This window comes from Thamnophis elegans, chromosome 14, assembly GCF_009769535.1.
Source record: "Thamnophis elegans isolate rThaEle1 chromosome 14, rThaEle1.pri, whole genome shotgun sequence".
Lineage (NCBI taxonomy): Eukaryota > Metazoa > Chordata > Lepidosauria > Squamata > Colubridae > Thamnophis > Thamnophis elegans.
The window spans coordinates 29455092-29481630 of NC_045554.1; the positions used below are offsets into that span (position 1 = coordinate 29455092).

Here is a 26539-nt window from a genome sequence, read left to right on the forward strand (position 1 = left end):
TCTTTACAATTTATATGGTTTTATTTGTTTCCTAGTATGATTTGATTGCTATGACTATCACTTAAGTGTTGCATTTTACGATTCTTGATGAGTGTATTCTATTTTATTTTTCTTTATGCACACTGAGAGCATTGGCACCAAAGACAAATTCCTTGTATGTCCAAACACACTTGGCCAATAAAGAATTCTATTCTATCCTATTCTACGCTACTCCATTCTTATTCCATTCTACTCTTCTCTTCCTATTCCATTCTTCTATTCTCTGCTGTGCTGTTATTATTCTGTTCTATTCCATTCAGTCCATTCTATTCTTTTATTCCATACTATTTCCCCATTCTTTTCTATTTTCCCATTGTATTCTATTCTTCCATTGTATTCTATTCTTTTAGTCCATTCTATTCTATTACTCTATTATATTATTCCATTCCATTCTATTCTTTTATCCCATTCTATTTTCTCATTCTATTCTATTTTCCCATTGTATTCTATTCTTCTATTCTATTCCTTTAGTCCATTCTATTCTTTTAGTCCATTCTATTATTCCATTCCATTCTTCTATGCTATTCTATTCTTTTATTCCATTCTATTTTCCCATTCTATTCTATTTTCCCATTGTATTATATTTTCCATTCCATTATTCTATTCTATTCTAAATCTGATTTTAATTGTCTATCACAGATGAGTCCCCTAGACCCAGCCCGCCCCCGCATTTACCTGAGACCCAAACACAAGAAAGCCATAACGAGTACCACCCTTGAAAATCAAAACACATGGGTGTTATCTATAGTACTTCATCAACTTTTATTAAGTTATTAAAATATGACAAATGTTGTGGGGGGGGGGAAATCTACTCGTTCACACACAAAAAGAAAACGGTTTATAAAAACAAGGAGCCTTGGCAGACTGCGTTCTGTACAAAATACTGTTAAACCAATGATTATTCTGCCTCTGGAACTCTCGAGTGTCTCAACACACCCAACACAAACAAGCTTACTAGCAAGAACTCCCTCTCAATTTGCACTTATTGCTTCTCACACGGAAGGACCTTTAAATTTTGCTGCAGCAGTAACACCTTTAAGTGAGAGCTCAGCTCCCATTTAGCATCTCCACAGTTACAGTATGTACATTCATACATCTGCATACATACATACATACATACATACATACATACATACATACGTGTGTATATGTATACATACATATACATTATGTACATTCTCTCACACATATACATATACATACATATGTGCACATATATATACATATACATACACACACACATATACATATATCTATAAACACACAAACATACACATTCATTCACACACATGCATACAGATGCTGGATTATATATATAATCTCAGTACTATATTTGGTCCTCAGAATGTATTTGGGTTTTCCAAAAGCCAAATATCTGTGTGGAGTAAAAACTGTTTATAAGCACTTGTGATTTGCAAGACGCACCTTGAGCCTGGGGAGGGAACACAACCCTCAGATGCTCTTGGTAACCAATACAACCAAGAAATACACACCTGGGGCCTCTAACCATCTTTAGTCAGTGAAAACGTGACTCTGAGTATTTAATTCCATAAGCTATTAAAAAGCCACTGTGGCTGTTGACACTTGCTTTGGAAAAGCAAGTTTTGGAAAAACTAATCCGCTACTTGAGGTTTGTCTGTGGCCGTGACTCATGGATAAATTAAGACACTAGGCAAGTTGGAATCTACTTAAGAGTTACAAGCCAACATAATTCTCAATATTAAGTGGTAAGTGGTGAGGATAAACACTTTTTAATTGATCCTGGATGGCCGCATGTATAAACTGTGGGTTGTCCGAGTAAGACTGACCACAAATGGCCCAAGGATTAATTTTCAGAGGATGACACCGAAAAGGCACCACATAGACAAGAGTAAGATTTCTTGAAAGAAGAAAAAAACAACAACCACCACTTATAGAAGCACCAACAAGACAGCGAAGGACGTTTTGCCTAATCGTATTTGACAGCTAGCAGTGGATACAAATATTGATAGGAAAACGGTCACTTACTGTACCTGGCAGAGTAGGAGGAGGATTAAATCAGGAGTGGCCAACCATGGCCACTGTTTAAGATCTGTGGACTTCAATTTCCAGAATTCCCCTGCCAGCAGGGTAGGAAAGCCTGGGAGTTGAAGTCCACAGGTCTTAAAATGGCCAAGGTTGGACAGCCCTAGATTATATGGATCAGAGAGAAAAATTCTGACAGTACGATTATGGGGCTGAGGCACACACAGAAGTGTCGCTTGGTCTAGCAGCAACCAATTCCACTATGGACATGTGTGCAATCACTGGATTAATATTAGGAGTTAAGTATCAACTGAGAATAGCAGTGGGCATCTGCATATTTTGGGAGGGGGAGCTGCTTAGGTGCCTGCTTCCTGCACCCTGCATCTTGCAAACACTGCTCATCATTCAAACACTGAAGGAATTTCACATCCTTCTTCCAAGCGTGGAGTTTCCTATCCTGTTCTTGGCACCAAGAAGCTCAGCAGAATTCGCTATTGAAGCCAAACAAAGGATCTCCCCTTAAAAAGAGCTCAGAAAAGTGCATTTTGGCCCCAGTGCTTCCCCTGCCACTTAATGATACCTTGAGGCTTTCAGTGTAAGCTAGACTTGATGCAACGATTCCTATGAAATATTTCACACTCCAATCAAGGCCAAGGATGGTGGCTTTCCAGGTTGCAGGGCCACCGTGATCCCGAAGAACTAGCAATTGCAACTATATTAAAAAGATAAATTTCCTGACAATGTCCAGAGGCTTTGCAGCGTTCTTCTCACAGAAGAAAGTGATGGAAAGTTTGAGAAGTTGTAAACTGGTTCGCCACTACAGAAGGTAATTTTTTTCAACAAAATACGGGCATGATTGAACAAAGAATCAACACCGATTAGACACTAAAAAGCTTTTCTCGACTTGGCTAATAAGAATGGGTTATACCCTGATCTTTTTGCAGGCAAATCCACTTGCAAGTCTGTCCGGAAACATAATGAACTGGACAGCGCAAAACCTTACAATCTAGGGAAAAAATGGAAGATGATGAGAAGGCATACATGTTTGTGACGGAGCAGATGGATAGATGTTTTGTGCAGATTCCATGGGTTTGTTTTCTCAGGCCGGACCAGGCCAAGGTCTTGGAATCAGGAACAATAATACCATTTGCTCAAGGAGTCTTCAAGTGGTGCTCCACATTCCAGCCAGAGGAGGCCTGGTTTCAAATCACGACGTTGAAATGTACAGATTTGTCTGACGTTCCAGCTGGGAGGTTTGGCACAGATTGGAAGGCATTGCATTCGAAGTGTTCTATGGAACCACCGATTTGGAAAAGGTCCGATTTATCATTCAAACATCCGCAACTACATTCAACGGACAGGAACTCCGGGTGGAAGAGGACAACGCAAGCCGAAACCAGCACTGGGCTGCATTCCTGTAAAGCAGGAATTCAACTTTGGCAGCTTGTGGACTTCCCCAGAACCAGCATGGCCGAATGGAGAATGATGGAAGTTGAAGTCCACAGGTCTTTAAAATTGCCAAAGTTGGACATCCCTGTTGTAAAGAGATTTGGGTTATTATTTTATTGCTGGATTGCTATCAATCAGATGACTACAGGCTCTCATTGGGTAGCTGCAAATACCAAATGGCAGCCTTTGAAACATTGGTCTTCTCCAGCCCACGTTAATTTTAGGTGTCGTTTTTTTTTCTCACAATTTATGAGTGCTTGTTGCAAGATCTGAGTGATGCCCTTATTATTTTTTCAAGCTTTATGCACGACGATACGATCAAAGGAATAGGATAGAGAATTGACACCACCAGGAGAAACGCCAGGAAAAAGAAATAGATGTCCATACTGTATCAAATGTACATTTGGATTTGGGGGAGAGATGCTACTGAAATGGACTTAGACACCCCAATAGCAATATGGGCAACGGCAAAAAAAAGTGGGATAAGTCTTCCAAAAACAAACGGGTTGTTAAGAGAATCACTCCAGTTCTCAAAGTGAAAGGCATCTGGCTAAAACAGTTCCTACCTGAACCCTGCCCTTTGACCCTGCTGAAGTCGTCAAGTATGGAAGTCGCAGCTGCTGTAATTGATCACCAGTTTAAAATATAATATGAAAATCATTGATGGCGAGCTCTTGTTGAGTAGGAATCAGATTAATAGGCTCATCTCATTTTTTTTAGAAAACCTTGTTAAGCTCCTGCGTTGTCTTCAAGAACAGCTCACGTTTGGGCTGGCGAGGCCAATCTAAGGTTAAACCACACCTGTCTAGATCAAACAACCTTTGGAGGGGCTTCACCAGTTCCCAGGTTCATATTGGTAACAACAGCCCAGCATTGGTGACATTTTGGCGAGGACATCATAAGGTCCTCTCCAGCTCAATAAAGATAGAAAGAGGAACATTCTCTGCATTGCAGAGAAGCGACACACTGCCTTCATATAGATGGGCACCAAGATGTGGCACCTGTGCATTTTGTCAGGCCTGTTATCGATGTTAGTGTAGGAAACAAGTGACCTTTAAATGATTTCCAACAAGGTTCAGGGGGGAAAAAACCAGAAACAGCAGCAGCTTTAAAAATAGAGGTGCAAAACATTCTTTTGTGCTTCCCCGTTGGAAAAGAAGAAGAAGAAAAAAAAAAGCATTTAAACCTCATGGAGGAAAAAGTGAAACCCTACTGCGTCATGAGCCAAAAAGGACCTTTTTCACGTAGGATATGGTTAAGTTATTGTAGAGCATCGCAATATGTTCACTTCCTGGCAGCTCGTAAAGCATGACCTTCTGTTCCTGCTGACCTACCCACTTCTGGCACTGTAAGGCACTTTCTAAATTTACGGTTCCATCTCCGTTCCCATAAAAAATCTTCGGCTCTTTATCAGGTAAGCTGTCGTAGAAAAACGATTCCGGAGTATTGACCCCCGTGCCGTAAAGGCAGTGTGTGCGTACGCCTGGGGGCGTCATGCTGTAAATCAAGGCTTCAGTAGCTTTCCTCATGAGCCAACCGTCTTCGAAACCGATGTCCCCATAGAACTTCTGGAAATCCCGAATCGTGTAGTTTGCGGAAGGCGTGCTGACGAAGATCTTCTCCGGTGACCAGGTGTAATTGTAAGGGAGCAACCAGTTGGTGGAAACGGCGGACCTCTGTTGGTCCCTGATCTTGAAGGAGCTGATCACGGGAATCCGATTGTTGTCCCCTGTGAGAGTAAAGCAAGGACTTGTTAGAATTAACAGTGGTGGGATTCAATTTTTTTTTACTACCAGTTCTGTGGGTGTGGCTTGGTGGGTGTGGTTTGGTGGGCATGGCAGGGGAAGGATACTGTAAAATCCCCATTCCCTCCCCACTCCAGGGGAAGGATACTGCAAAATCTGGCACTCGGGAGGCAGAGAATAGATGGGGGTGGAGCCAGTCAGAAGTGGTATTTACCGGTTCTCCGAACTCTTCAAAATTTCTGCTACTAGTTCTCCAGAACTGGTCAGAACCTGCTGAATCCTACCTCTGATCATAAACATGTTAATTCATGTTGGGGGAGGGAACACAACTTGGAACTTAGCATATTTTCTAAGACATTACAGAAGGCCCCTTTCCTCAACAAATAATGTGGAGCGGAGCCATATTGCAAAAGTTGGACAACAGCTTGAAGCACGTTAAGAAAAGTGGCTGTCCTTCAAAGACAATCATCTAAAGCTATCAGTATTTTCTTTGAGAGGGGAAAGAGATTATATCAGATGAGTTTTGAAGATATTGTTTGATAGCATCTTATCGAAACCATTTCGCCACACTAACAGGGCAAGCTACTAGTATTGTGATGGCGAACCTATGGCACCCACACCACAGGTGGCTCATGGAGCCATATTTGCCAGCATGGCAGCCCTTGGCAGCCCTCAGCTCCAGCCAGCTGATTTCGGAGGGCTGGGGAAAGCTGTTTTTGCCTTCCTCAGGCTTCAGGAAAGCCTCCAAAGCCTAGAGAGGGCAAAAAAAATGCCCCAATGGACAAACCGGAATTTCTGGTTGTGCGTTTGGGCTGTTTTTCGCCCTCTCTAGGCTCCGGAGGCTTTCCTGAAGCCTAGAGAGGGCAAAAAGTGGCCCAATGGGCAAATCGGAAGTTCATTCCTGATCTTCCGGTTGGGCTGTTTTTCGCCTACCTCAAGTTCTTCCGGTTGACCTGTTTTTCCCCAGGCTCCGGAGGCTTTCCTGAAGTCTGGGGAGGCCAAAAACTCCCCCCACTCTTGCGCGGGGCTGTGGGCGCATATGCAAGTGGGCAGTCGCCCGCAGCCCCGTGCAAAAGTGGGGGGAGTTTTTGGCCTCCCCAGACTTCAGGAAAGCCTCCGGAGCCTGGGGAAAAACAGGTCAACCGGAAGAACTTGCTCAGGTGGGTGGGCACACAAACACACACACAGTTTTGGCACATCCTTAGGAAAAGGTTAGCCATCACTGCACTAGTGCATACAATGAGAGCAAACCCCACCCCTTCTAGTACTGATGATGTTGCCTAGTGTGGTAATAAAACCTCTGCAAGAAAACAACACTTGGTGGCCCAAGTCCCCCAGCTGTCTCCTGATTTCTAACCTGGTGCCCTCACCACCAAGCTGAATACCAGAATTATAGTATTCCCCAGATTACTCTCTGAGGATCAAAGTACGCTGGACATGGCCAGTTTGCACCATTGTCCCCCATATCCCTCTAAACCCACCTACCTGATGCCAGCACTCGGAAAGCTTTAGCCACTCCTCCCCATGGAGCCCCCAAGGAAACAAAGTCCCGGATGTATTTGTCTTTCCATTCTTGGGGCTGATGGCTGAGGAAGTACAGGGAATACATGTTCCCCATACTGTGGGCAATCAGGACCACCGGTCCACCATACTCTTCGTACATAATCTCGATCAGCTTCTGGAGAGCTTCAAAATAGTCTCCATTCTCATCTGCAAGGATGAAGAGACAGGAGTTATCCAGTGGAAAGTTGTTACCTTCGTTCAATTTAAAAACCTTTGTTGACCTGCCAATAGATTACTAACTTTCAGTCTGGCTATTGCACCAGCTGAAATGGCCAGGGAAAGAATCCAAGAATTATTGATAGAGACATGATTTGTTTCAGGGTAGCTTTATATGTTAACAAACAGGTTCTGCACCAGGAAATGTAAGAAAGGTGAGCGGTTTAACTAATCAATCAATCAATCAATCAATCACAAACACTTCCAAGGATGTTGCTCTGAATTGGTTATTTGCTAACCAAGTAATTCCTTTTAATTAGATAGCTGTCTTTACCTGGGACTCAAGGTATCCCATTTAATTACCATTCGAAGAAATGTGTTAACAGTTTTGTTGTTGTTGTTAGTTGCGAAGTCGTGTCCGACCCATCGTGACCCCATGGACAATGTTCCCCAAGGCCCTCCTGTCCTCTACCATCTTCTGGAATCCATTTAAACTCACGCCAACTGCTTCAGTGACTCCATCCATCCACCTCATTCTCTGTTGTTCCTTCTTCTTTTGCCCTCAATCCTTCCCAGCATTAGGCTCTTCTCCAGTGAGTCCTTCCTTCTCATTAGGTGGCCAAGTATTTGAGTCTCGTCTTCAGGATCTGGCCTTCTAAAGAACAGCCAAGGTTGATCTCCTCTAGGACTGACTGGTTTGGTCCCTTTGCAGTCCAAGAGATTCACAAGACTCTTCTCCACCACCATAGTTCAAAGGCCTCAATTCTTTCGCTCTCAGCCTTTCTTATAGTCCAACTTTCACAGCCATACAAATTAACAGTTTAGGTCCCCTAAATCAGGGATGTCCAACTTTAAGCTTGGCAACTTTAAGCTTTGTGGACTTCAACTCCCAGAATTCTCCAGCCAGAATGGGGAATTCTGGGAGCATGTGGACAGGGGAATTCTGAGAGTTGAAGTCCACAGATCTTAAAGTTGCCATGATTGAACACCCCTGTCCTAAATGAAGGAATCCTTTCCTACTTTCTCACACTTTATAAAGAACAAAAATATTTCTAAGGTTTATCCCATGATCTGAGAGAAAGGTGTTGCAACTGCAACTGATATAATTACAGCATACCCAGAATACATATACTCTATATTTACACAATGACTTTATGAAGGATATGCACTCTAGCACATTTTCACGGAGGCCCTAAAGCTAATCTTGATTTCAACAATATTTATAAAACTATGAAGACATACTTGCATTTCGTCTTCTGATATAATCACAGAATAAGGATTAAGTCTAGGTAAGACTTCAGTGCTTTGCTTATTTTCTGACACTCCTTCAGTGAATAACATTCACAGAAGTGAAACCTGACATTTCTGATGAAAACTCATTTTAAAAATTCTTTTTCAGAACTGCAAAAGTTTTTATTCATTACACGGCCGCCTTTAACTAATTTAGCATTAAGCCCAACAGTTTGAGTTCAGTGTTGAATGTCTATTTTAAAAAGAATGATATTTATATACTTTGTAGATAGTTTATTTAGTTTTGTGTTTAAAAAAACCAGTTGTCCTTGCTTGTTGGGTGATATTTTAAAGCAGGAATTATTCATCTTTGTTAATAGCATTGCATATTGTTTTCATTATTTCTATTATTACAGTATACTAAAACCGTAGCAATTTATACCAAAAAAAAACTGACAAGAGTTTTGTCAATGTACTCAGTTTTCTAAAGGTTTCTGCCTGAAGTTCATAAATCCAAGTCAAAACCCATGTAGCAAGATAAATATATTCTGGGCTTGGGTTAAAAAAAAGTTGGCCTTTCAAATAAGGGGAAACCAGCTTCTATCATCTGGTATAAACAAACAGCAAAAACCATGATCTGGTTCAAACCCCAATATATACTTGCAATCTCCATATGTGAGATCAGCAACAGACTGGGTAAAAGAGAGAGGAACATTATTTTCCATTGTTGGGGTGGTTTTTCCCCAGCTGTTTTTATCAGTCTCCCTCTCTCAAGTATTTTATCAAGAGCCGTTGGCTTTCTTGCAGCATCCGATCAGCGAGGCGAGAAGATTGATTGGCCAACAGTCTTGTGACATTCGGTTGCATCAGTGGGCAAACAGCTCAAGAATGTTTTTGTGCAGTTCTTAGGATCTAAAATCCCTCAGGTTGTTCAAGTACAGATTAGGCAAAACCTGGCTCAAAAACAGTAACTTGTGAGAGGGACCTTGGAGTCTTAAGTGGACGATCACTTAAGCAGTGAGTCAGCAGTGTGCAGTAGCAACAGCCAAAAAAGCCAGAACAATCCTTGGTTGTATAAACAGAGGCACAGAATCAAAATCACGTGAAGTATTAGTACCGCTTTCTAAAGCCTTAGTAAAGCCACAGCTGGAATAACTGCACCCAGCTTTGCTCACCACATCACAGAAAAGTTGTTGAGACTCTGGAAAAAGATAAAAGAAAAGCAACTAAGGTGATCAAAGGCCTGGAGACTGAAATATATGAAAAACGGTTGCAGGATTTGGGCTTGGCTACTCTAGAGAAAAGAAGAACTAGGGGTGACATGATATCAGTATTCCAATATTTGTGGAGCTGCCACAAAGAGGAGGGGCGTCAACTTATTCTCCAAAGCACCTGGAGGCAGGACAAGAAACAATGGATAGAAACTAATCAAGGAGAGGAGCAATCTGGAATTGAGGAGAAACTTCTTAATGGTGAGGACAATTAACCAGTGAAACAGCTGGCCACCAGAAATCGTGGGTGCTTCATCACTGGAGGCTTTTAAGAAGAGACTGGACAGCCATTTGTCTGAAATGGCATAGGGTCTCCTGCTTGAGCAGGGGGCTGGACTAGAAGCCCTCCAAGGTCCCTTCCAGCTCATTCCTATTCTTTCAAGCAAAAGTGAAGTGGACATGACTTATCCCTAAAGACTTTCAGGCATTTTATTTACAGATATTCGGAAAAGCTCTTCTATCACTGGAAAAAGTAACTCAGCTCTATTCAGATTCTGATTTTGACTCTGAAGCTTTTAAGCAGAAGCGGATGTATTGGGCTCAATTGTGGTCGCACATGGAGGACAACCTATACTCTAGTCCTCTTTGATGTTTTCGACTAATGTACATTAACAAGGAAATGCTTCTTCGCCTGGAAAAGTTGGAAAACTTCCATGCAGCATAGCAAACATTCCAAATTCTTAGGAAATCTAACACACACACCCCGATCTTGTTTTGCAAAGATATGCAAAGGAAGCAGCACTTTGCAAAAATGAAAGGAAGATTCTCTCCCACACATGCAGACACACACACTGGGGAAGTTGTTGGGGTTTTTAAAAATATTTTTAACCTCTTTAGTGGTTGGAAATAAAACCTGATACGCAATGCATCAAAATTAAAATCTCCAATGCAGCTGCAGAGCCTGCCAAATGCCAAAGAAGAACACAACCAGCAAAAAAATTGCATCAAATCACGTGCCAAAGGGACATCTCCAACAATGGGCTGTGATTGGTTTTTGGGAGACAAATGCCATAAGCTTAAAAAAAAGGGGCGGGAGAAGAGATGAGCAACACAGCAGAAGACATCCCAGACCAATGGTGAAAAGCAAAGTTTGTTAGGACAGAAAGAGCATAACAAAGAGCATCCGGAGACTTCAGCTAGTCCAGAATGCGGCCGCGCGAGTGATCGTGGGCGCACCACGGTTCGCCCACATAACACCGATCCTCCGTGAGCTGCACTGGCTACCTGTCGGTCTCCAGGTGCACTTCAAGGTCCTACTCACCACCTATAAAGCGCTCCATGGTAGTGGATCTGGCTATTTGAGAGACCGCCTTCTGCCAATTACCTCCCTGCGTCCCATCAGATCGCATAGAGTTGGCCTCCTCCGTATTCCATCCGCCAGTCAGTGCCGACTGGCGACTACTCGGAGGAGAGCCTTCTCTGTTGCGGCTCCGATACTATGGAACAATCTCCCCATGGAGATTCGTACCCTCACCACCGTCCAGGCCTTCCGCACAGCCCTCAAGAACTGGCTAGCCCGTCAGGCCTGGGGATAAGTTTATTTTTGCCCCTCCCGAATGCTGAGTGAATGTTGAGTTTTACTGTTTAATTTACTTTTGTGCACATCTCTTTTTGTATTGTCCTACACTCCCTTTCCTTTTTGATTGTAAGCCGCCCTGAGTCCCCTCAGGGAAAAGGGCGGCCTATAAATGTCTAATTAAAAAAAAAAAAAGTGGACAAAGTTTTGTTCATGATGTTCTTAGTTATACCATAGACTAAAACAAAAACCAGATGGAATTTCAGTTGCACCATTATTATTTTTGGGGAGAATAATCTGAGACCTTGTCACTGTATAACAGAATAACAGAGTTGAAAGGGATCTTGGCGGTCTTCTAGTCCAACCTCCTGCTCGAGCAGAAGACCCTACACCATTCCGGACAAATGGCTGTCCAATCTCTTCTTGAAAATCTATGGTGACAGAGCACCCTCAACTTCTGAAGGCAAGCCATTCCACTGGTTAATTGTTCTCTGCAACAGGAAATTTCTCCTTAGTTCTAGGTTGCTACTCTCCATGATTAGTTTCCATGTTGCTTTTTGTCCTGCCTTCATGTGCTTTGGAGAAAAGGTTGATCCTGTCTTGTTTGTGGCAGCCCCTCAAATATCAGAACATTGGTATGTCACCTCTAGTCCTTTTTTTGATTAAACCAAACATGCTCAGTTCCTGCAACTGTTCTTCATATGTTTAGCCTCCTGTCTCCTAATCATCTTATTATCACTATCCTTATCATCTTGTAATCACATCTTATAATCCCTATCTTATTTTTCTCCTCATTTATAACCATTTGAAAATTTAAAGCCAAAAGGACTGGGGGATTCATCCATTGAGAAAATGTCTGCCAGGGGAGACACAACCCCACATCAAAAACAGAGAGTTGTATTAACAACTGCACAAGCTACATATGCTACTCTCCTTGGTGACATGTGAGCATTTGGGGGGGGGGGGAACATGGGACATTTCACAATCAAGTACCAGGCTGCCCATCATCTCGGTGGCGCAGAGGTTAGAGGGCAGTACTACAGGCTACTTCTGCTGACTGCCGGCTGTCTACAATTTGGCAGTTCAAATCTCACCAGGCTCAAGGTTGACTCAGCCTTCCATCCTTCCAAAGTAGGTAAAATGAGGACTCAGATTGTTGGGGCAATAAACCACTTAAAGAAGGCGGTAAAGTGGTGTATACGTCTAAGTGCTATTGTTATCTTGGTTTTTAATTGTAACTTTTTAAATGTTTTATTCCATTTTAATTGTTTTTTGCACTTTTAAAGTTTTATTTATTTATTTAGAAAATTTATTTAGCCGTGTATTTGCTCACAGCGACTATAAGAGGCTTGCAAACAATAAAATACAGAATATAGAAAAAGCAATAAAAATAATAAATGCCAAACACCTCCACACTCCAGCAACGTGGTCGAATAAGCCACTTTATGTCCTCCAGCCCACTCTGGGTTTTCCAGGCTCACTGGCAAAACCAAATCTTAAAGGGTTGATATTTCAAGCTTATCCTGTCAGGTGCCCAAGGTCACTATTTTAGTGAAATAGGTACCACAGAAACTCCATAAATAAGTAACATCCATAACCTTAATTTTCTTAATTATCTAAGAATACTTGAGGTCCAGAAGCAACCTTGGGGGTGCGGGGGGGACGACAATTATTCCAGAAGGTGGCCTTTTGCTTGATAGCACGGTAGCTTTCTTATTAAAGCAAACCTTTAATAATCTTATTATCCAAAGATTTAAGAGCCCAAATCCTTATTAATAATGAATGTCATACTTGGTGCCTTCCGCCAATCGTAAGGAGCGCCTCTGATACTTTCGTCTCGCTGATAGCCCAGATCTACCAGTTTTTGCACCAGAGTGTAGAAGTACGTGCCTGTAGACAAAGAGAATTGTGTGTCAGCAAACCTTCAATCAGCAATCTTCCCTTTGCACAGAGTGAGCTTAGAGCGAGTAAGGAAAAAAATGTTTTTGTCTTCCCTGGCCCCCAGGAGCACTCTGCAAGCTTCAGCAGGCCTGGGGGAAGGCAAAAATGCCTCTGTTTGTGCAAAAAACAGATTGAAAACGGGTTGTTTTTCACCAAAACGGGGGGAGGGGGTTCCTTTCCCGCAGCCCTGCTGAATCCTACAGAGTGCTTCTGGGGAATGGGGGAAGGCAAAAACACCGTTTTAATGAAAAATGTCCCATTTTTTGCCCATTTTTCACCAAAATGGGGGCATTTTTCCCTTCCCCCAGACCTGCTGAAGCCTGCAGAGTGCTTCTGGGGGATGGGGGAAGGCAAAAACACCCCCATTTTAGTGAAAAATGGCACCTTTTTGCCCATTTTTCACAAAAATGGTATGCGAGGTGGGGCTTCGGGAAGCCAAAAATGGCTGTATTTGGTGTATGACCAATGTTTCCATGCTCTTTTGGGGGGGGGGGGAGAAGGTGCTTCTTAGGCTCTGAAAAATATGTTAATTTAAAAGTATTCTTTAAAAAAAAATGCTTGATTTCTGCAAACGTCCACACCAGTACCAGGCGACATTCTCTTTCATTTTAATGTTTCCTAAGTTGCCGAGGGAAGGGAGAGGTGGGGCTCAATGGATAAAGACGCTGAACTTGTCAGCTGCGAAGCTGACAGCCGGTATTTGAGACCTGAGCACTAGGCGATGGATTGAGCTCCTGTTCCTTGCACCAGCCCCTACCCACTTAGCAATTCAATTCAATTCATTATGGTCATAGATCAGAGAGCAGAACAAATAAAAATGCTCAATAAATATACCATGAAAAATTCTAGAATAAAATAACAACAGATAAGATCTCTATGATAACATCCAGTGTGACAATTACACATGGTATACCATACTAAAAATTCGGTCCATAAGTTGTGTGGCCCGTAGTCAGTTTAATACTAAGAGGAAAAGGAATAAGCAATGCAAAGGGTTGCATAAAATAGCTGTGGTGGATTAGACACGTTTCCAACAAATCCCCAGGGCTGCTGCGCAGAATCTAGCCACCTGCGCTGTAGTTATGGACTGCTCATCCTTAAGCAGCCACTGGAGATAAGCGGTGTTATAATGGCAATTATTGGAAGGATATATTTTTGTCTGCATCTCTGTGTAAAAGGAACATCGAAGGAGTATGTGATGGTATAAATAGCAATTTGAAAGCATGCAAATGCGAGTAGATAAATAGGTACCACTTTGGTGGAAAGGTAAGTGTGTAGACCTCTGGCATAAAGCCATGATGGCCACATGACCACTGAAAATGCCTTCGGGCAGCGCTGGCTTCCTCGATTAGGAAACAGAGTGAGGGCCACGCCCTAGAGTCAGACATATTTAAGCCCAAAATGTTGGTTGCTAAGTGGGACACTTGTTAAGCGAGTTTTGCCCCATTTTGCGACAAATTCTTGCCATAGTTGTTAAGTGACTCGCTGGAGCTGTTAGTGATACGGTTGTTAAGTGAATCGGGCTTCCCTATTGACTTTGCTTGCCAGAAGGTCGGAAAAGAGGACTATGTGACCTTAGGACAACCTGCAACTGTCACTAAATATGAGTCCGTTGCCAAACATCTGAATTTTGACCACGTGCCTATGGGGATGCTGCAATGCATGGAAATTGGTCATAAGTCATTTTTTTCAGTGCCGTTGCAACCTCAAGCAGTGTTGTGATCTGCCAGCGGCCTGCGGAACTGGCAGCAGAGTCAGACAGGGAGGAGGGTGGGGAGGAACATGGGCCAGTCCTGGAGTCTGGAGAAGGCACTGATGAGGGCTCTGCGTCAGAGGCAGAGAGGAGGCCAGGGCCATTTGGGAGTTACAGTATGTGCTGCCTCTGGAGCCTCCAGAGTCGGACATCAGCGAGGCAGAGGAACAGGGGGAGCCTGTTCCCAGTGTGTGCATGTGCAGAGCTGCCAGAAGGCATAAACAGTTAAGACAAAAGGGGTGACTCAGGAGTAAGGCTTGGAAATGATTGGCCCTCCCACATCAACTTTGGTCATTCTGGTCAGTTTAAATTCTGAAGCTACTTTTTTACCCTTTGCTCCGTGTGGCCATGCAAGCATATTGCCAATTATGTCTTTGGCAGGGTTTCAAGGGTGATAAAGGTGGGTACTTATCAGCCTTATCCTGAAAGACTTTGGCAGACTTCTGTCGGACACTTTACAAACTATTTGTGACTCATTAAGGGCTGTGAATGAACATAATTCAGTTGAAATAAAAAGAGGGCTTTTGGGACTAAGTGTGTGCTTTTTGCTGTTATCAGGAAGACTAGGTTAGAACAAGCAGTCACTAAATGAACTGTTGTAAGTCGAGGACTACCTGTATATAATCAGACTTACAGATATTCTCTTTTGCTCCCCCTTTTATTAATCAGGCACAAGAAAAGCGAATAGTGGACCAAAAAAGGGGCGGTGGGGGAGCTGAGAAAAGGCTATACGGGCTCCGGCTACTTGATGCTGCCCAATACCTTGATGAAAAGAGATTACGTACCAACGCTTCTTTTGCTAGGATCAAGGAACTCCAATGCAAAAGTCTTCCCAAATCCAGGGACTTTGATATCGACCCCATCTGGGGGAGCTGTAGCACCACTAGTTCGATTGTACACTAGCCTGGAGAGAAAAATCAGCAATTAATTCAAACAGGAACAGAATCGTATCTGATCATGCACTGTAGCCTCTTTTCATCCTCCGTGCCAATCTTTCTGGAAGTTTATTAGCTGGTAGCCATCAGCATGGACTTTATGGACCTACTGTTCTGGCTCTAAGTTATTAAAAAAGGGGGTGGAGCCTGTTTGATTTCTAGTGATCAAAACACAATATATTGAATTTTGTAGAAAAGAATGTAGCCAACTCATAAGGTTCTAGTGGGGTGCTTTGTTCTGAGCTGAAAATAAATTGTTTGAAATTAACCATATTCTATTTAGTATTTACACATCGTAGCTATCAGGTAAACAAAATGTTCATTTTAAATGGAATTCGGTGAACTCATTTCTTCAATATCGGTTTTAAACATTAGCCTGATTTTATTTTTGGTACATTCCACTTAAGAATTGGGACGTTGTCAATCAGCTTTGAGTAGAGTAGTTTAACGAACTTCTTCTGGAAGACTTAATATAGTCTAAGAAATATATTCACTTAACACTGCGAGCCCTAAAAATAAAATTTAATTGCTACAAAATGATCCTGGGAATTACACTGTTAGTTCACCTTTCTCAATTGAAGGTACTGGGCTACAGCTCTCAGAATTCCTAATCACCATGGGTCAACAGGCAGTAGAAATAAAAATTCTGGGAATTACTATTCCAACACATTAGTTAATTAAGCAAACTAATTTGGTTAAACTTAATTGCCAGGTCATTTTTCTCAGCCAGTGTTCTCCACTCCTTTATAATCAAGGTCAATAGAAAACATGGATGACCTATCAATCCTGAAATCTCACCATTTTAAGAGTTTCACTTACCGTATTTTTCGGAGTATAAGACGCACCGGAGTATAAGACGCACCAAGGTTTTGAAGAGGCAAATTAAAAAAAGTTTTTGCACTCTGCAAACCTCCCCAAAATGACCCATTTTTCATCAAACTGGCATGAATAGACTTTAGGATGCTTGTAGAGCGTTCCTGGAAGTGGGGGGCAAACATGAGCAAAAAATGGCCCTTTTTCACAAAAAAAAAAAGGATATGGATAACCTTTGGAAGGCTTATAGAATGCTCCTGGGGGCTGGGGGGGCAAATTGAGCAAAAATGGCTCCAGGAGCACTCTGAAAGCCTCCTAAAGGCTATGCATGGCCGTTTTGGTGAAGGGGGCAGGGTTTCAGGAGGCAAAAAATGCTGTATTCAGTGTATAAGAACGCACCAAAAATTTTCAGACTTTTTTTTTTGAGGGAAAAAGATTCATCTTATACTCCAAAAATACAGTAATTTGTCTCCTTCTCCTGCAATTGGTGTAATTAATGGCTGCACTTAGCCATTCTGACCAGTAAATGAACAAAGGTCTTTGCCAGAGTTAATCAATCTCTGCCAAGAGATTGATTAACTTGCTTCTACTTTCAGGCTTGGGGAAACAGGATGGGACTACATGAACTGTACTGTTTGTTCTTTTTAAAGAACAAGTTCATGTGACAACTAAATTGATCATTATCTCGCAGCTAACATGCAAAAAAGATGCATAACAGATGCTTAAACAGCACAGTGCAAGACTGTTTTATCCACGTCAAGTCACAAACTTTAAACCTTAAGGCTTCCTATGTCACAATGCCACAGCCTTTTGGAGTACCATTCTCCCAAGATATTCATAAAGGCCTTCATTTAAATGAGTCTTAAACATTGGCTCCATCTCCAGCCCCTGAATTGGGGGTGATGGTTTTCTTAGTATGGTTTTCTCCAAACCCCAGGTCCCGAATTACTGTGGGTCATAGAATCCCTGGTATGGTTTTCTGGTCAATGAGTGCTTGTTTTCTAGACTTTTGGATGATTTAACTAGGTTATGTAATATTGCTGTGTGGGGTCCTTAGTGGTCTCAGAGCTTGGTTGTTTTCTTGCAGGTGTTTCATTACCAAACTAGGTAATATCATCAGTGCTGCAATATTGCTGTACTTGGCAAGCCCACCCCATCCCAGACTCGTAATCAATCAGGGCAGCCTGTAAATTCCATAAATAAATCCAGGTAATGGTTGCAGAACAGGGGTTTTTTTTCCTCTTAATTAGTGATTATTCTCAATTTCTAGCCAGTTTTTTCACACACATACACACCAGAGATGGTATTCAGCAGGTTCTGCCCAGTTCTGGAGAACCAGTAGCAGAAAATTTGAGTAGTTTGGAGAACCGGTAAATACTAACTCTGGCTGGCCCTGCCCCCATCTATTCTCTGCCTCCCGAGTCTCAGCTCATTGGGACGGAATGGGGATTTTGCAGTATCCTTCTACTGCCATGCCCACCAAGCCACGCCCACAGAACTGGTAGTACAAAAATTTGAATCCCACCACTGACACACACACACACACCTCCCGGTATCTGACTGAATTATACAAACAACAGTGTGGCCCACCTGATATTATCTATCCAGCAGTCAATGATAACTGGAAGCAACAATTCTAAATTCAGCCACAATGTAAAATAACTGTCTGTCTTCTTAGAGCAGAGATAATGCACCACGGCTGGTTTGTCCAACTTGGCTTCTAGCTGGTTTCCCAAATCTCCTGGCACTGTAATTATACAAGACAGGAAGACTTACATGACATTTTTTTTCTGTAAATTTATCCAAGACTTTTTTTCTCTCAAACATTGTCTTGGGTGCTTGGAAACACATTGGTTTTTTTTTTTAACTACGTGAAACTCTTTCTGGTCTCCATAGGCACTGTAGAATTGTAGGTGACTTCTCAGAAAGCAAGTAAGTGAGGTGGATTTCCAGCAATACAGGTAGTCCTCAACTTACGACAGTTCATTTAGTGACCATTCAAAGTTATGACATGACATGACCTTTGTGACTGTTATGAACACTGCAGCATCCCCATGGTCACATGATCAAAATTTGGACACTAGGCAAATAATATAGGGTCTCCTGCTTGAGCAGGGGGGTGGACTAGAAGACCTCCAAGGCCCCTTCCAGCTCTATTCTGAATGATGGATTGAATCACTGCAGTTAAGTTAGTGTCCATTTTTCACACCTATAACCATTGCAGCCACCCCGTGGTCATGTGATCAAAATTCAAGCACTTGGCAACTGACTGGCATTTATGACAGTTGCCATGATCCCCTTTGTGACTTCCTTACAAGCAAAGTCAATAGGGAAGGTTTTTAAGTGGCTTTGCTTCTTACAAGCAAAGCGCTACTCACTTAACCACTGCAATGATTCACTTAACCACTGTGGCAAGAAAGGTTGTACAACGGGGCCAAAATTAACTTCACTAAAGTTTTATTTAGAAGCAAAAATTTGGGGCTCCAATTGTGGGTCGTTAAGTCGAAGGCTACCCGTATCCCCAGGACAGCGTTTCTCAACCCTCACCCCTTTAAGAAGCCTGGACTTCAACTCCCAGAATTCCCCAGCCAGATTTAGAATCCCAGTTCAGCATTTTTCTCCTCTTCCTGATCAGGTGGCACACTTAACAAGCAAAAACTGGACCAGCAATAGCCTTCCCATGTTTGTTTCTTAAGCACGTCTGTGGGTTTTATTGGGCTCAAAGGTTTCCAGTTAGGCAAATGGATCCCATTTTATTTGAACGAAAGAGATCACATCCTCTGCTTTTGGCCAAACAGTTTCATTAGGATTTTAACAAATGTCTAACGGAGTTTCCTAAATGGCTCATCTCCTTCCTAAAATGAAAGGGGGTTTTCCCCCCTTAGTGAGCAATGGCCTCACAATAAATTTCCCACAAAGAGAATAAAGACAGTCATTTCTTAAGCATCCTTTTGGTAGCTCTTCGCAGGCAAATATGTCCCTCGACGAAACACAAAAAGTATATTTCCAGAATATTCTGTGGTCACGTGACCAGAATTTGGTGGACTTAGTAATAGGAATCTTTTTATGTTGTTGGATAAAAATCAATAGTATTTTTTTAAAAAAAATCCAAAAAAGTTGATATTTTTAATTTAAATTGATTTTTTCTTTAAATTGATTTTTTAAAATTTAAATCAGATTTTTTTTTTCATTTAAATCAGATTTAAAAAAAAATTTTTAATCAAATTTATTTTAATAAAACGCTTTTGGAGTAAAAATCTATCTAAAGATTGTTTTCTATTTAAGATGCATTAATAATTTAGTTCATTCAGCATAAAATGGAGCTTAGCTATATTACAGGGCTGTATATTTTGCAATATTGGGACTGTCGGTGAGTTAACAGCGGGTCAGAGGAGGAGCCGTTGCGGTACAGAGGTGGCAGCTTCTCCTTAAAAATTATGATTTAAATCAACTTGATTTAAATCAAGCCTTTTTATGAGATTTAAAACAACGATTTAAACGAAATCCGCCCTGTTTGCAGTGTTTCAGAATTAAATGATCGCCATTGGTGACTGTCCCACTGGGCTTCAGACAAGCAATCGGGGGGTGGGGAGAGGGGGCAGCAGAGGACCCCCCCCCCAGGATACTGAAATCCTCTATGTCTGTTGCCAAGCACCCAGATTCTGGTCACATGCAACGGTCATAAGAGATTTGGCCGCAAATCTTTTTTTCCAATGCTATTGTAACTTCAAATGGCCACTAAATGGGTTAAGTCAAGTTTTCTACCTATACAGCATCATATTGCAGATACTATGTGGCTGTGTTTAAAACTCTCTCGTCCGTGTGTACAAATCACCTGGATAGGTTTTCACCTACAATAATATCTAGCACTTATCATTTGCTCAAGTGAATTCAGATTTACTCTAATTATACCTTAATAAAGCAGAAATAATTGTGCATGGAAACAGGAAAAAAAAGACTTGGCTATTGCAATACTATTTTCAAGGAGAATAAACATCTATGTTTTTGAAACAATATAATGTAACAAGATTTGCAACAATATAACAAAAAAGGAAAGAAGAGGTTGTTTTTGTAACCTTCTAGTAAAATATAATTTTGTATTCCTATTTATAACTGTTGCAAAAAAAAAAAACCAGAAGCTACTTCCTATTTCTTGCTGCACTTCTGACTTTTTTCTTTTTACTGTATATTATTTTGTGTTATCTTTACATTTGATAAAAATTGTGTATGTGTGTGTGTACACAAAACAGAAAATGGGCAATTAGCCAACAATTTGTTTCTCTCTGCCACAGAAACATGCCAATGGAAAATCATCATCTTATCAGAGCCGAGGTGGCGCAGTGGTTAAATGCAGCACTGCAGGCTACTTCAGCTGACTGCAGTTCTGCAGTTCGGCTGTTCACATCTCACCGGCTCAGGGTTGACTCAGCCTTCCATCCTTCCGAGGTGGGTAAAATGAGGACCCGGATTGTTGTTGGGGGCAATATGTTGACTCTGTAAACCGCTTAGAGAGGGCCGAAAGCCTTATGAAGCGGTATATAAGTCTAACTGCTATTGCTATCATATTTATGGCTTAGAAGCCAAAGAATTCTGCCAAGGAGGATACAATACCCCTTAGACTTATATACCACTTCACGGTGCTTTACAGCCCTCTCTTAGTGATTTTGCAAATATCAGCCTATTGCCCCCAACAATTTGGGTCCTTATTTTACCCACCTCAGAAGGATGGAAGGCTGAGTTAACCTTGAGCTGGTCTGCATCGAACTGCTGGCAGTCAGCAATGAGTTAGCCTGCAATACTACTGCATTCTGACCACTGTGCCACCGGGGCTCATAAAGCATCTAAATGAGATTAGCAGAATAAACAGCCTTCTTAGGAAAATTTATGGGAACTCCTGTCATGCTGGGGGTGGGGAAGCAAGAGCAACCACTGGGATTGCCACAACCCTATGTCTTTTTTATGGATTCCCACACAGCTCAATGGGATTTCAACACTGGACCAACCCACACAGAAGCTGCGGTTGGTATGTGTGCGAAAGGAAGAAAGAAGTGGTGACCACGGAAAGGCAATTCACCACCTCCTGCATGCACTGTAATGTTCCAATCCAGTTTAGGTCTTTATAAATCTCCTGGTGGCTTCCTATCCATTTAATAACCAGGCCAGATGCATGGTAGAAACCCCCAAACCAGCTGGCCTGCGGGAGGCATGCGCACATGCGCAGCAGAGCTGAGTTGGGGTCACGGCTCGTGTACCCATAGAGAGGGCTCTACATGCCACCTACGGCACACATTCCATAGGTTTACCATCACGGGTATAGTACTCCTGCTTGAGCAGGGGGCTGGACTAGAAGACCTCCAATATCCCTTCCAGCTCTTCTGATTCTGATTTTTTTCAAGCAAAGGCAAAGTAGACAGGAATTATCCCTAAATGCCATTCTATAATTGGAGAGAATAACTAATGAAAACTATTTTCAGGCAGGCTGGAAAATCTCCAGTGTGGTTAGCCAATTAGAAACATGACACAGACAATTAGAAACTTTAGACCACTATTATCTTGAAACTGATTAAGAATTTAACCTTCTGGATACATTTGCAAAGTTCAGGATATATTTGTTTTCTCTGGTATTTTTCCTTCCCTTAAAATGTATTCTCCCCTGTAATACTTGAATGAGGTTTACTTGTACAAGTAGTCTGTTTTTCCAAGAATTGTGAAACATTACCCTTCACTGTCCACCAAGAACAGTTCACGGAACTACGTATGTGATCAACAAACGGTAACTCAGTTGGTTATTATTAGAACTTGGAAACAAGCATGTGACATGTAGAAAAACGTATAAACAAGAAATGAAATCTAACTAGGAAGGAAATAGAAGCCCCAAACTAGAAATATCTGTGCTTCAGAATTAGATGGTAGCTAAATAACATGCATGTGGAAATAAAATTACATTAAAGTAACCTTAAATTTATTTAATTCACGATCCCTTCTCTGATACTCATCCCCAGTGCAGGTAGTCCTCAACTTACAACAGTTCATTTAGTGACTGTTCAGAGTTACAATGGCACTAAAAAAAGTTGAGGTAGGACCCTTGTTCACACTCACAGCCTTTGTCGCATCCCCAGGATCATGTGATCAAAATTCAGATGCTTGGGAACTGACTCATACTTACGACCATTGCTGCGTCCCAAGGTCATGTGACCACTTTTGCAAACTTTTGCCATGCAAAATCAAAGGGGAAGACAGAATCACTCAACAACCGTGTTACTGACATCAACTGCGGTGATTCACATAACAACCGTGAAAAGAAAGGTCGTAAAATGGGGCAAATCTCACTTCACAAATGTCTCACTTTACCAAAGAACGTTGGGCTCAATTGTGGCCGTAAGTCGAGGACTACCTGTATTTTTTTTTCTCCTCTTTAAGGTCCAAGCAAGCAGAAGAGGGCAAGAGTAAAAAGAAAATACAACTTTGTTCCATAAAGAGGGAGAAACAGGAAAATCAATGGGGAAGCCAATTCCTGCTCTTTCTCTTGAGAAGCCCCCCTCCCCCCTCACTTGAATGTCCAACCAGACTCACACCATGCCACAGCTCCCCCTCCACCATAGTACCCACCCAAGCCCCCACCGGCATCCATGTGGTAACACAAACACGGGCGATTCCTGAGCCACCTGTTATGGACTTCCAACTTCCCGCTGGCTTCTCCACTGACTTTGTTGGAAGCTGGGAGGACATCACGCAAGTGGCGGTCATGTCAGGTCCTCACTTAATGACAATGGAGACCTGTCAGGATTGTTGTCGCTAAGCCATGCGGTCACAGCATGCTTTACGACTGCTTTGCTCAGTGACAGGTGTGGGTCTCAATTGCCATGGCAACCAGGTAAAGATGAAAGGGAGTCATCTACAGATTTTACTCCACTAGTTGGTGAAAACTTTAGGGGATGGCATGCTCATCTCCATTTCAAGCCCATTGAGCCAGTGCTGTCCAAAGACATTTCCATGATCATGAGGCCAGCATGAAACCACTTAACGCTGTTCTCTTCCCACCAAGATGGTTAAGGAAGGTATGGAGAGCTTCTAAGACAATGATGACAAACCTTTTTGGCACCAAGTGCCCAAACTGGAACATGCGTGTATGTACACGCCGGAAACTCGAAGACCAGCTGGCCGGTGCGCACCTGTCTATTTTTTGGGTGGTTTCAGGTTGTTTTTTGGGCCGTATTCAGGCTGTTTTCTGGCATATGCATGCATGTCCCCATTAAGTTGCCCATCGAAATGATACCCACTTATCTACTCACGGCTGCCTGCTTTCAAACTGCTGAGTTGGCAAGAAGTGGAGCATGTCCTCTCTCTCTCTCTCTCTCAATAGCTGAAGGCATCCATCCATCCCTCTCCCCCCTTCTCTATTTATATATATAGCAACTCACAATTTAAATATATACTTCCCCTTATACCTAGTTTAAGACAGAAAACAATCCTTTCTGTAAAACATTATATTAAGCATTTAAAAAAAACTTTAATTTTTCCTGTTCATCTCTGTACAATAAAGCTTACAAGTGAAATAAAAAATATGATTTCTATTTAGGGTCATATCTGAAATCAACAGGCTTTGCAAATTTCTGCAAGGAAAAAACTGGTGTGATAGGAATTTCCCCATACAGAACATGCTCTCATAAATCCATTCGCTCTGTTAGAATTATTACAGGATGTAGACCTTAAAAGAGTTTAGTGGAGTTAAAGGCAGCCTTTAAACATGACACAGAAGTTAACACTGATATCCAGAAAGCACAGACAGACTGACTTCTGTTTCGCATTGATTAGTCTTGCATCAATATAATGATTATAGCCAATAGCAGACTTACAGGCATCTGTCCCTGGTTTCAAAGATAAACAGATATTCCTTTTAGTTTATTTTCTGCTTTTGCCTTTAAGCACAAAAGCAAAACCAGCATTTTAAAAGACCAGAGTCAGAACAGAGCTGGAAGGGACCTTGGAGGTCTTCTAGACCAGCCCGAACCTGTTTTTAATGCTAGGGTTAGTCTGGACTGAGGCTTTGTTTGCCAATCAAGAAAGCATCTCATTTTCTACTGCCATGGAGAAATAAATGACTTGTTAAACCTGCAAGGTGTTTGGTACAGGTAAGTAGCACTGGCTGGTTTCCCTTCCCAGCATCACCCCCATCTCTCAGGCCAATTGTATACAGACAACCTGGGCTACTTTTGGCTCCCCCCCCCAACAAAAGTTTAAGTCAGAGGTCCCCAAATTTGGCAACTTTTAAGACTTGTGGATTTCCACTCCCAGAATTGAAGTCCACAAGTTTTAAAGTTGCCAAGTTTGAAGACCTCTGGTTTAAGCCATAAACCACCAACAGACACCCATTATGGCAAATTACACTTAACCAAATTTTAAAATACATGCACATATTAATGTTTTTCCACCGACTTTCCTTTTGAAAAGGGGGGGGGGACCCCTTCAGTTCAGCTCCCCCTAATTCAGGTTGCCACAACTCCCTAAAACCTCTTCCCTTTACTCCACAATCCCAAATTAGGCAAATGGGCCTCAACGAGTAAATAAGGAGGCAAGGCGAGAAAACAAGAGGCAAACCCAGGTACCTCTCACGCCCAGCCTATTTCTAAGAAAGCCTCGGTGGTTGCGGCCGCAGAAGAGCTCCGAAACTCGCAAAGAGCCGCGGTGGTTGCCGTCGGAGCGCGGTTCCCACGACTCCCCTCGCCGCGTGCAAGCTTTTTTTGCCCCGGTCTCCAGTTTTTCACCATGCACACGCGTGGATTTATACCCTGACCCTGGTGGTGGTGGTGTTCTTTGCAAAGCCCCCTTTGCAAAGCAACCCAATTGGGGCCGACACGCATATTTGCCATCCCCACGACCTGCAAACCCGCCTCCGCTGACCCGGGTTTGCAAAAAAAAGAGGGAAACCCCCCAATTGGTATAGGGAGAAAATGGTGGTGCTACTTCGGGGACAGCGGGCAACACCCACCCGCCCCCTTACCCAGCACGACGGGGGGACCCGGGGGGCCAGTCCTGCCCCGGGGCTGTCCCGGGGTCACAGCAGGCAGCTGGGAGCCAAGCAGGAGCAGCGCTAGCAAGGCCAGCGGGGCGGCCGGGAAGAGCCGCCAGGCGTTCGCCGGTGCCCCCATAGCTCTCGGAGTCGCCCCGCCGGCAATCGCGGGGCTAACGGAAGCAAAACGCCGGAGCTCCGCCCGCATCGCCCTCCGAAGCCGAAATGAGGAGGGTCGCTCCTTTAAAAGGAGGGGCTCCAGCCAATCCGCTGTTCCCCGGCTTTTCTCGGAACCAATGAGAAGCCAAAAGGGGCGTCCCCGCCTAGCCTCGCGCCCCTTCCTCCGCCTCTTTTTTTTTTTTTTTCTGGAAGCCATCCAAAATGGGCGACTTGAGAGCGGAAACATCGATGGAAAGGGGACACACACACACACACACACAAACAAACAAACAAACAAACAAACAAACAAACGGAGGGTGGGTGGGAGATCTGGGTCTCCTTTGCCTTCTGCGTTACCGCCGAGGCACAATCGATCGCCGATCGAGTCGATGCGATTTCGCTGGGACGCCTGCAGGGAGTTAGGATTCCTATTTTTGTTTTGTTTTTGTAGACGCCCTTCGTGCATTTGGTTTGGGTTTTTGTTAGTCCGCGTTAGTTTAATTCAGTCTTGGCTAGGGAATTCTGGGAGTGGAAGTCCACCCTCCTTAAAGTAACCAAGATTGAAAAACACAAGGTTTTTAAAAACTGTTTTGCAAGCTGTGTTTTCATGCTGTCACGTGCTGGTTTGTTAACCTGTTGTGTTCTGATTTGAGGCTTCTCTCTCTCTCTCTCTCTCTCTCTCATCTCTCTCTCTCTTTTATTCCTTTATTTCTCTCTCTTTTATTTCTCTGTTTCTCTCCCTCCTTCGTTCTCTCTTTTCCTCGCTCGGTCGCTTATCTATTTCTCTCTCTCTCTCTCTCTCTCTCTCTCTCTCTCTCTCTCTCTCTCTCTTCCTTTATTTTTCTCTCTTTTATTTATCTGTTTCTCTTCCTCCTTCGTTCTCTCTCTCTCGCTCGCTTATCTATTTATCTGCCTCTTATTTCTCTGTCTCTCTATTTCTCTCTTTTATCTCTCA

At 42.7% G+C, this 26539-nt stretch overlaps 1 protein-coding gene across 1 annotated transcript; it reads right to left on the minus strand.

The window, feature by feature from the left end:
• Nucleotides 1-1595: 1595 nt before the first annotated feature.
• Nucleotides 1596-25644, minus strand: PLA2G15 (phospholipase A2 group XV). Its single transcript, XM_032230328.1, has 6 exons — nucleotides 25417-25644; nucleotides 18006-18162; nucleotides 15453-15571; nucleotides 12765-12863; nucleotides 6723-6947; nucleotides 1596-5221 (listed from the first exon to the last, which is right to left on the minus strand). Exons 1-6 carry the CDS (start codon nucleotides 25631-25633, stop codon nucleotides 4710-4712), a joined length of 1329 nt encoding a protein of 442 aa, XP_032086219.1. The 5' UTR covers nucleotides 25634-25644; the 3' UTR covers nucleotides 1596-4709.
• Nucleotides 25645-26539: the final 895 nt, after the last annotated feature.